We start from the raw sequence: 11,589 nt of genomic DNA, 5'->3' as shown, positions 1-11,589 counted from the left end.
CAGAGGCGGGGGTGTGGGTGTGGTACTCACTTTACGCGCCTCCCCACCCTCCTGTGTCCTCAGTAAAAGCCACTGGAAGGGGGAGGGAAGAAAGAGGCGTTGATTCTATTGAAGGCTGCGGGAGAAGGTGTGACGGTCCCCTCTCTGAAGGACGGGGATGTCGCCCAATTGGGTTTCGCATGGTGCCGGACGCCGGCCAATCAGAGTCAGCCTGACGACGTGGGTGAGGCGTGGCCCCTGCCAGGCCTCTGCGCCTGGGCGGCGAGTTCCGGTTCTTCCCAGGCAGGCGGGGGAGAGTGTTTCTGCGCGCTGAGTGGATGCTCGTGTGAGGGACTCTGTAACCTTGCGCAGCGCTGCAGACAGGGCCGTCTCGTTCCCCCCCGCGAAGGGAATGAACGGAGCTCGGGGATGGCCGAGGCAGAGTGAAAGCACCCGCTGGAGCTGAGAGCGGCAGGAGAGAGGCGTTGGTTGGTTTTCCTCTGCAGCCGGTCTTGCTTGTCCCCCCCCCCCCCCTGGAGAAGGAGGGGGCGCGCGTAGAGTCACTGGCGGCTAGGATGGAGCAAGCGGAGATCCTGAGGAAGTTCGTCCAGAAAGTGCAGGCCATGAAAGACAAGGACACCAACGGCGAGGACAACTTCGCCTGCGACTTCATGGTGAGTAGAAGCTGGGGAGAGGGACCCTGCCGGGGCGGGGGGGACGCCTGGGGACTCCTGCCCCTCGGGGTAAGTTTGGGGACTGGAGGCGCGGTGTCCGGTATCTTGGGAGATTCTGAGGCATGAGCCGCCGGTGTTCGGGAAGGGACTTGTCCTGCTACCCTCCCCTCCCCCTCCCTTCCTTTTCCCTTCCTGAGCGCTCCTTGCGGGAGCGGCCGCCGCCCGCTTCCTCCTCTGGTGGAAAGGGATGGAGGTCGGGGCTTTGCCGGCGGCTATGGCGAGCCCTCTCTGCATCCCTTTTTTTTTTTCCTTCGGTGATGTTTATGCCCTAATGTGTGCATCTCGGAACAATAGTCCTGGCCAGGCGGATGGATGGCCATGTTATTCCAGGCTGTTTCTGTGCTAAAAATGGCAGAGCAGTGGGATTTGTGGCCAGTTTGGGGGATTGGTGGGGCTCGATCTGTGCTTAACGCTATTCTTTTCCTGTTTGTGTTAAATATCTTTTGTTGTTGTTGGTTTGTTTGAATGGGGGAGGGGGACAGAGGTTGGTGATGCTGGATCCAGCATTGCTGTAAGTGTCGGGGAGCTGCTGGGAATCTCCCGGGCAGCCTGGGATATGGTGGGATGCAGACTGCGAGGAGTTTGCGGATATTGCGCAAGAGACTCCGGGGCGTTGGACGAGTTGCAGGTCTGGCGATGAAGAGGAAGTGGACTTTGGGAAGTACATTAGGTCCTTAAGGTGTGGGTGTATATATCTATATGCATGTATGGTGCAGGTCAGGTCGCCCAAATATCGCAACCCTGAGCAATCCACGGAGTTTGGGAAGTCGTTTTTGAAAATATCGGTTTTGTTTCTTCATGATTATTGTAAGGGAAAGAGGCCTTGTATTAAAAATGTACTGCCTCCAAACTTGTTTGGTGATTTTATTTCTACGTATTTAAGTGGACAACATGGCAGCAGCACTACTTTTTTTTTTATTTACTGCTAATAGGCACGGACAGCTGTGTTCACAGCTGGATAGTTTTGTAAGGTGGCTTGTCGCAGCAACGATGGGATAGATCCCTGGTACAAAAAAAACAAATAAAATGTTTCTTCACACTTTTTTTGGCTAAAATTCCTTCCTTGTAATAACACATTCACCTAACTTTGTAGTTTAGGGTTGCCAGATAATGGGTGTAGTGAAGTGTATATTGGGTAACATCCCTGCCATTTGACTTCTACTTATCTGTGCTTTAAAAGTCCAATTAGAAAACAAGATTACTGCAGCCCAGGTTCTAATTTATTATATATATATTTGTTACAGAATAGTTCAACACAAATACTGAAAATTGAAATATCTAGGAAGTATATTAGATTTTAAATGAAAATTAAAGTGAAGTTATATACTGAAAAATACTGTCTGAACCTTGAAAATGCACATTTTATTTGCAGCCAAACATTGAACTGAACTCCTCAGGCTGCAAATTAACTGTCTTATTAGCTAATGCTTCCATAGTCTATATTGAAAATACCTGTAGTACCTGACTGTAATCCACTTTGACGTGCTGAAAAGCAGAATATAAGAAAAAAAGCAGCACATAGTTGTTACAAGAAGTTTGCATAATACCAAGGCTGCAAGTGCTGAAGTGAATGCGCTAAATTAAATTTTGAGAGACTTGAGATCATCCAACATAACCTGGTTTATGAGCAAGGTTCATTCATATCATGGTGGGCAAAACAAACCCATTTGTAGACGTCACCCACAGCTAACTGTACTCATAGCATATTAGCGAATCAATGAAGCGGGGAGCAGCTAGTTTCTAAATGATTACAAAATTGACTAGTTGATAAAATATATTGGTCAAAATTTGTCAGATAATGTGATGAAATATAATTGCTAAAATGATACTTTAACAGTCAAGAAAATGTTTTGCTTTTTATCTTTTCATAAAAAGTCATTAAATTTTGGTGAAGGGAAGAAATTTACCAGCCAATTGTTGCAATCATCGGTCTTATCTCTTTCTTTAACTAAAATGTTCTGTCGAAAGATAATTGCTATAAATAATTGTAGGAGAGCAATTCGGTTATTTCTTTGATGTGATCATAAGGATTCTCCAGATCACAAGGATTCTGGAGTTGAATGTGACACTGTGAGTGAACTTATTTCAAATAGAAAGTTACAATTGAACTGTTCCTCCACCATTACTTGTATTAACTGTCTCTTGAGAGAGCTGGTTTTTTGAAAAAACTCACATCAAAGAAATAACCGAATTGCTCTCCTACAATTATTTATAGCAATTATCTTTCTACAGAACATTTTAGTTAAAGAAAGGGATAAGATGGTGATTGCAACAATTGGCTGGTAAATTTCTGAATCATCAGATTTTGTGCCAAAACTGAAGTCTTCCCTTCACCAAAATTTAATAACTTTTTATGAAAAGATGAAAAAGCAAACCATTTTCTTTGATATCATTTCTAAAATGAGACACTTTTTCATCACATTATCTGACAAATTTTGACCAATATATTTTGTCAACTAGTCAATTTTGTACTCATAGTATATTAGACCTTGTGATTAGAGAACATGTCTCACTACACAGTCACAAAGTATCAGTACCAAGCCACCATGCTGTGGATTGTGTGGAGAAGAGAGAATATAAAGTATCACTTGATGCTATTAGAGATCAAGAAAATGTGGCAGAAAGATACAGCCACTGTCCTGATTAAAAAGAACTTCCAGGCACATCTAGACATGTTGCTGTGCATAGAACACCCTATGAACTCCCGAAAGAAGCTCTTTCACACAATGCAAGTATTGAGAATTGTATTAGCAGTAAATTTGAGAGACTGAGATCAAACTCTATATACACTGGCCTATGAGTAAGATTTTCCTGTCGAGGTGTATGCAAAATGAACCCATTTAGAAATACTACCCCATGAGTATTATATTTTTCTGACACCTGGAACCAAAATATAGTCAACCAGTGAAAGATAGGAATAAGGTTGTACAGAGTGAAGTATGGCAAATTTTCTTGAAATAAAAAAAGATCATGGAGCATAAAAGTAGACAGAGCTGTTAACCCTTGACTTTGACCTTGACCTCACAAAAATACAGTCACATCACTTAAAAAAAATGTAGGTAACTGAATAGTAGTAAGCAAATATTTGGACAGTGCTTGATTTCAGAAATTATTGACACAACTCACTAAGAGGAATGGTAAATGACTTGCTTTTATACATGTTAAATATACTTTTGCTGTCTTTGAACCTCTTTCAACATATTGTTGGTATCTTGGAAAATTCTTTAATGCTTTTGGTTGGATTATTTTATTTCAGTACTTAGATTTAATTTTTATTTTTCATTTGCTTCTAGTCATCACCCCTCGACACTCCACTAACATACATTCATGATCAATGAGGATCCTGTATGTGTTTTGAGACTTTGGTTATATCAGCACTATTAAAGTAAAATATGTTCTTTTAGTATGGAAGAGTCTTTATCTTGAATTTGATAATTATATGGAAATTGATATAACAGTAAAAAGGTAGGTGGTCAGTTTTTAGCAGACTACTGCTGGTTAGGTCAAGTCTCTTACTAGAGCATGTAAGCTCAATAAGCATGTTAGTGTGCGCAATTGCAATGATATCACATGTCAGTTCACTTAATATGCTACTGGAAATGAATTAAAAAATGTATTCATTGTGAATACCATGTTTTATACTTCTGGTAAAGAGATGCATGGAAGCCACTGTATTTCTCCAGTCTTGTCAGATATGTGGTATTCAGTAGCAGTGATGTTCCACAGGTGACTTCATTTTCCATTTTGAATTGTGGTGTTCACAGTTTTGTGCTAGGCTGGCATTCCCATACTAATTACACAGTGCCACATTCTGATACATGAGTGCTTGAAACTTACTGTCATAAAGCTTTCTGTATTTAGAATAGAAGCTATCAGAATCACCAGTGATGCATTAAAACAGTTTTAACATAATTCATTTGGAAGTTAAAATAAGATCATTTAGAGCCTGTTTTGTGATGTTTATTTCCTTCCTGAGGAGATATTGCTATGTTAATGCTTTTCTAAGCTGCTTTTAATCGGCCTTGCTGTCCAGTGAGTTTAAGTATATCAAGGCACTGGTGTATTGATACTTACTTATTAGAGCCTCAGAGTTTCGTTGCAACATGTAGCATGGCCATAACTTTGATGCCCAACACTTGGTGTGCCTTGATGGAGTCTTGTCGTTTTTTTTTGTTTTTTTTTTTTAATTGAAGTGAACAGCCACATTTTCTGTACACAAATATAACATTGCAAATGAACTCCTGCCTCCCTATCTGTTAATACTCTCATATAACAGTAAGGTCCACTGGAAATTTAGTTTGGCACAAGTAAATTCACTTTCAAACTCTTCCATTTAAGTAACATGAAAAAAGTCTTCTTCTGCCGTCATTTCTATGTTTCTATGTTTCTAAGTCACATTTTGTAAATGAGAATGCAACTTAGCACTGAAACATTTAATAGACAACTTGATACCAGTTGCTATTCAAATCACTCATTTTAATTAAGGCCTGGATTTTAAAAGCCCTAGGCACGTAAATCGCCTTACGTGTGCCGGGCCTATTTTAAAAAGGCCTGGCCATGTGGATAAAGCCCCGGGACGCGCATAAGTCCCGGGGCCAAAGTGGTCATTTGCTGCTGTGTCTGAGGATTGCATGCTGGCAGGTGCAACAGGTACGACAAGGGGGGGTCTAGGTTAGGGCTAGGGGGCAGGGAGGTTAGTTTAGGGGGTTGGGAAGTTCCTTCCCAGGCCGCTCCGAAAGGCCGCGGGTGTCTGCCCACACAAGTTGCACTAATGTGCATTCCCTTGCGTGCAGACCTCAGATTTTATAACGTGCACACTGGTGCACGCATGTTATAAAATCGCCTGTCCATGTGTGCGCTCCGGGTAGTGCATGCACATGGACACGTGCGCGCGTAGGTCTTAAAATCTACCCCTTTAGAGCAGTGGTCTCCAACCCTGTCCTGGGGGCCCACCAGCCATTCGGGTTTTTAGGATAGCCACAATGAATATGCATGAGAGAATTTGCATGTCATGGAGGCAGTGCATGCAAATGTTGTCATGCATATTCATTGTGAAATTTCCCTGTCACTACTTCACAGCTAAGAATCCATCTTCTGTCTTTGCCAACAGCAAGAATTTTCTGGTGGTATTGGAAGAGAATGAATCCTACTCTAGTGATATGGCTTGGTATGGGACACTTTAAGAAGGATTCTCTTCATACCATGCTGTCTGGTATTCCTTCAGACTTGCGGAGTTGGAGTTTCTGGTTGCTTTTTTTTCCTTTTATTCTCTATTTAGAAAAGAGAATCTCCTAATATTGCCCTACATATATTCAAACTGAATCTCCCAGCTCCTTGGTGCTGTTTCTCCCCTGTCAGTAGGGAGAGCTTGTTGGTGATATACTTTTTCTCAATTATATAAAAATCAGGAATCATATAATAGCACTGGGTTTCAGTTTGTCACACTCCCAAAAAAGGAGCATAATGCCCCTTGAGTCACTGACTGGTGATGGAGATGGTTTATTGCAGTGGTCCCCAACCCTGTCCTGGGGGCCCACCAGCCAGTCCGGTTTTCAGGATATCCGCAATGAATATGCATGAGAGAAAATTTGCATGTTATGGAGGCAGTGCATGCAAATTTTCTCTCATGCATATTCATTGTGGATGTCCTGAAAACCCGACTGGCTGGTGGGCCCCCAGGACAGGGTTGGGGACCACTGGTTTATTGTATTGTTGATCAGAAAGCCCTGAGAAGCTCAGCAACAGCTTATGAAGAGCAATAGTGATTTTCTTTTCCCCTTGCATTGTCAGCAGTGCTTCTTTTTACCTGCTACCGCCTCCTGTCAAGGCTAAGTGGACACTGCTGCTCAGGGGCATTGAAACAGCCATCCCGACTTCTGTTGGTTGGCAGCAATAGGGTCAGAGCAGGGGTGGGGGTTGGGGAAGTAAGTAGCTGCGATGCCTGAAACTTTTCCATCCGTCCTTCTGATGCTGTAGAGGTGCATTTGGACTGTTAAATTCTGTCGTCATGGGCATTTGATCTAGTAACCTATAATTTCATTTAAAAATAGGCTAGCACAAAGTAGTAAAGAGAAGGCTGAGTGCTGATTAAGCATCTGTAAAATCTTTTTTTTTTTTTTTATGCTTTCTTCACACTTCTGCCAGCACTTTATGTGTGGTGTATCCTTTTTTGGTAAAGGTGGAAGAAGAGCAGATGAGACATGCATATTTGATCTTGTGGTTTTAGGACAAAATTTGCTGTCCATTTCTGTCAACAGTTGTCTCCCAACCAAGGTTATGATTTTCTTTCTCTTTTTTTTTTTTTTTATACACACTTTAGCAGTTTGGTTTTTTTTTTTTTAAGAACTTGTTTTCTATGATATCCCAGTTTTTAATAATGTTTCATTTCTAGGAATTACAAGAGTGCTAAGAAACATAGAAATGATGGCAGAAAAAGACCAAATGGTTCATCTAGTCTGCCCAGCAATTTACTTATGATAGTAACTGCTGCTCCATGCAGGTTACCCCCATGAAAAAATGTTATACCATCCCTTTCTTTGTCTTTAGGGGTCTGCAGTGTTGGTCCCATGTTCTTTTGAATTCATTAACTGTCTTCACTTCTTGTAGGAGGGCATTTCAGGTATCCACCACCCTCTCTGTGAAGAAATAATTCCTGATATTGGTTCTTAGTTGTCTCCCCCCCCCCCCCCCCCCCGAGTTTCATATCATGACCCCTAGTTCTACCCTTTCCAGTGGGAGAGGTTTGAAGTTTGTGCATAGTTGATATACGTTGGATATATATCCAAAGGGTCTGTATCAAATCTTCCCCTGCACCTCCTCTCCTCCAGGGTATACATAATTAGATCCTTCAGCCTCTCATAGGTTTTCTGAAATAGACTCCACACCATTTTGGTTGCCACCTTCTGGACAGTGTCATCCTGTCTATCCTTTTTGAGATGCGGTCTCCAGATCTGAACACAGTACTCCAGGTGAGGCCTCACCAAGGATCTATACGAGGACATTATCACTTCTTGTCTCCTGCTAGTTATACCCCTCTCTGTGCAGTCCAGCATCTTTCTGGCTTTAGCTACCCTCTTGTCACATTGCTTTGCAACCTTCAGATCACCAGACACAATCACCCCAAAGTCCCTCTCCTGGTCCATGCATGATAGTCTTTAACCCCCCATTACACACAGCTCTTTTGGATTTCCACACCCAGGTGCATGACTGCATATTTTAGCGTTGAATCGCAGCTGCCAAATCTTCAACCACTCTTCAATTTTTCTTAAATCATTTTTTTCATTCTCTTTCTTTCAGGTGTGTTCACTCTGTTGCAGATCTTAGTTTCATCCGCAAAAAGGCAAACGTTTCCTCCTTAACCCCTCTGCAGTGTCGCTCACGAAGATATTGAATAGAACTGGTCCCAAAACTGATCCTTGAGGCACTCCACTTAACATCATTCTCTCATCAGATCGGGTTCCATTTACCCAGCCACATTTTTTCCTGTTGGTCATCCAGTTAATAATCCACTTCACCACCTTGGCGCCCACACCCAAGCTTCTCATTTTATTTATGAGCCTCCTATGAGGGGCCATATCGAAAGCTTTACTGAAATCAAAGTAAATTGCACTGAGCGCTCTTCCTTGATCCAGTTCTTTTGTCACCCAGTCAAAAAGTCAGTCAGATTTGTCAGGCAGGACCTTCCCTTGGTGAAGGAGGCTTGTGAATAAAATGAGAAACTTGGATGTGAGCACCAAGGTGGTGGAGTCGATTACTAATAGGAAACAATGTGTAATGGTAAATGGAGCCCACTCAGAGTGGTATAGTGAAGTTCATCATAATTGTTATACATGCTTTTCCAGCAAGAGAGATCAGAGCACGATGGGGAAGTGTGAATTTTATTAATAGTTGCAATATATATATTTTTTATTATGGGCAACTAACATTTGGGGTTGAAATTAGGTTTAGCTACAGTAAAGGGTTTCTTAAGTTTTCCTTGCACAGTAAGGGGTTGATGCAATATAGTGTACTCAGCCGAGCCCACTGTTTAACTCGTGGTTGGATATGGGTTTTGGACAGGTCCACAACCCCTTGTTCTTTAAGGGGATTAGCATGTCCAACACCTCGTGAAACTAATAGCGCTCATTACATGCAAATGCATGTTGATGAGGCTATTAGCAAATCTCCCCAGATCAAAAAAAAAGTGCACCAGATCTGCACATTTTTACGCCCAAAATGTACAGAAAAGTACAGAAAATGATGCTTTTCTGTACTTCCTCCGACCAAAAATTAAAAAAAATAAAAATAAGTGTTGGTGGTCAGGTTAGGAAAAGGGATGCTCATAAAATTGAGCGTCCATTTTCCTAACCTGCTGACAGCCACCTCTCCTCTGCACCTGCTGCCAAGGAGGCACTAGGGGTGCACATTTGTCCCTAGCAGCTCCTTGGCAGGCTGACCTCTCATTTAAATATTTGATCACGTGCCCAGGAGAGGTGCTAGGCACGCGTTAGGAAAGTGGGCACTCAACACTGAACGCCTGTTTTCTGCGCTGGTTTATTGCATCAGCCCCTAAGTGCTTTTAAGCATCCAAGTTCTTAATTTTGGTGGTCAGTTTTTTGTTTTTTTTTATTCTCTGTCAAAGTGAACATTTTAACATAGCAAATTGCTGTGGAGTTTGTGTGAAGGTGCATTTTGCATTACTCAGAAAAACAAACTTACTGTTACTATTGCTGTTTGTCCTATTTTAATATTTCATTTTTATTCTCCAAAAACCTGATTTGAACTGAGATGCTTGCTAACAAAAATAGCATCTTTATAGCAAACTTTGGCTAAGAAATAGAAGTTAGATGCTTGTCGAAATTGAGCAAACATTAAGGTTCTGAGGATTGCCTCCTAGTCAAAGCCCTTGCATTTACTCATGAAAGCAACAAAGCACGGGAAATAATCAAAGACAGAATCCTCACAAAACAGCATTTCTCCTTTATGCCATTATTTTGGCCCCTTCCTGTTTTGCGCTCTTTCTTTTTTCCAGTTTGGAAGGAGGGGTTCCTCTTTAGGTTTTGGGATCATTTTTTTTTCTTTCTGCTTTGTGCTTCTTTTCCCCATCCCAACAAACTTCCTTTTCTGCCTTCTCCCACCCTCCCTTCAGTTTCTTGGTTTGCCCTCACCCAACCTTGCTTCCATTTCCACCTAAACTCACCAGCCAGACCACAGTAGTATCACCACCTCTCGTGGTCTGGCAGCTGAGATTCCACCAGGCCACAGTGGTGTCACCACCTCACCATCGCCCAGCTGTCAGGAAAAGCAAAGAATGAAAGTTTAGAACCCTGAGCAAATAAGACTTTTCCCACCCTTGACAGTGGAGCCATAACCTGGAGTTTATAGCCACTATACCAGTTACTCTATTGGATGTCTCCACTGCCGGATTGAGTGTCTGAATTGCTAATTGGATTTGAAGGTTTCTCTTAGCCCAGATAGTGGAATTTTATTGCAACCACTGGATTTTGATGGTGTTTCAGCTGCAGGATCTAGCCTTGTTTCTCTCCATAGGGAGGGTCTGAGGTGGTGTCTGAGGAAGCTCTGATCTCAAGCTTTGCAAGAGGAAGTGGGCCATTGTGGAGCAGCTGCAGCAACAGACAGGAAGTGGAGGATGTGACATTGCAACTCCACTTGCTGTGACAGCTGTGAGAACTTGGAGGGCTACTGAATGGTTATGGAGTAAAAGGTAACATTCCTCTAGAATTATGGCAGTCACTGGACTATCATCTTGGACTTCTTTAGTGAAACCAGATACTATCCCTTTAGACAGCATATGAAAGATCCTTGATCCTGTTGCACAAACTATATAGCTTTTTTTTTTTTCCTCCACAACCCCTACCTTAGGCTTGGATAGGCAACTCCAGTCTTCGAGTGCCATGAACAGGTTTGATTTTCAGAATATGCATGTGGTATATTTACATGCACTGCCACCATTGCATGCAAATACATCTCCTGCAAATTCATTTTGGGTGACCTGAAAACCAGACCTGTTTTTGGCACTCAGACTGGAGTTGCCTGCCCTTGCCATAGATGTTTGTTCTAGAATGCAGTTTCAGAAATCTAGTGTGAGCTAGCAGGTGGAAAGGCTCGAAAAACTGGAGCAAATCACTCCACAGATAACATCTGTGCAGATGAGTTAGATACAGGATAAAATTAACATAACAAATGTCTGTAACATTTTGGAAAATTATGCTAAGCTTTTAAACCTTGGAATATGTTTATAAACTTAATATACAGCTTTTCCATAAATTATTATATCAAAGTGGTTTCCAGCTAAAACTATCATAATATAAGCAAATGTATAAAATAAAACTACACTAGACAAATACATATTACATAATGAAATACAATTTTGTTTCATTATATTTTATTACAGCAGAGAAAATGAGTTATGTCCAAACTCCATTAAAAACTTGAGCAAAAACCAACGCCTTCAGATCTTTCCTTAATTTGACTCCTGCTTTAATTACAAAGGTAACTTGTTAGAAAAGGGGCTGTATAAGAATTATTGGAGAATAGTCTCCCATTAGTTGATGAAGATACTGCAAGTAACTCAAGCTATGAGGAACAAAAACTGTGAAGGAATGTAAGGTATTAATAGGTCTGAGGAGCACCCAGGTATACCTCTTTGAAGGCATAGAAACACTAAAACTAGTATTTTAAAATGAACTTCCTTAAGTCGTCTTTATCTGCCAAGAGAATGGCTTAAAAATAGTTGAAGGAATTTTTGAGAATTCCTGAGGAAGGAATTCAACTTGTAGAAAAAAAAATTAAGATTCCTACCCTGCTCAGAAAAAGACTGAAGATGAAGCTGCAGTAGGAGGCTTTGAGGATGCAATAAGTCTTGGTTTGACTAATT

General features: G+C 41.7%; 1 protein-coding gene across 2 annotated transcripts in view; it reads left to right on the top strand.

Annotated features, from left to right (window-relative positions):
• Positions 1-223: 223 nt before the first annotated feature.
• Positions 224-11,589, top strand: part of PTPN12 (protein tyrosine phosphatase non-receptor type 12) — a 262,737-nt gene continuing 251,371 nt past the window's right edge. Inside the window, exon 1 of one of the 2 annotated variants that reach the window (XM_029615046.1) lies at positions 224-653. In XM_029615046.1, the coding sequence (XP_029470906.1) occupies positions 555-653 (99 nt within the window). In that variant the 5' untranslated portion in view covers positions 224-554. The remainder of the gene's footprint in view (positions 654-11,589) is intronic. The other variant, XM_029615047.1, reaches the window with a different exon arrangement.

This window comes from Rhinatrema bivittatum, chromosome 9 (genome assembly GCF_901001135.1).
Source record: "Rhinatrema bivittatum chromosome 9, aRhiBiv1.1, whole genome shotgun sequence".
Lineage (NCBI taxonomy): Eukaryota > Metazoa > Chordata > Amphibia > Gymnophiona > Rhinatrematidae > Rhinatrema > Rhinatrema bivittatum.
The sequence above is the reverse complement of the archived record's forward strand: the minus strand, read 5'-3'. Positions and strand labels throughout refer to the sequence as shown.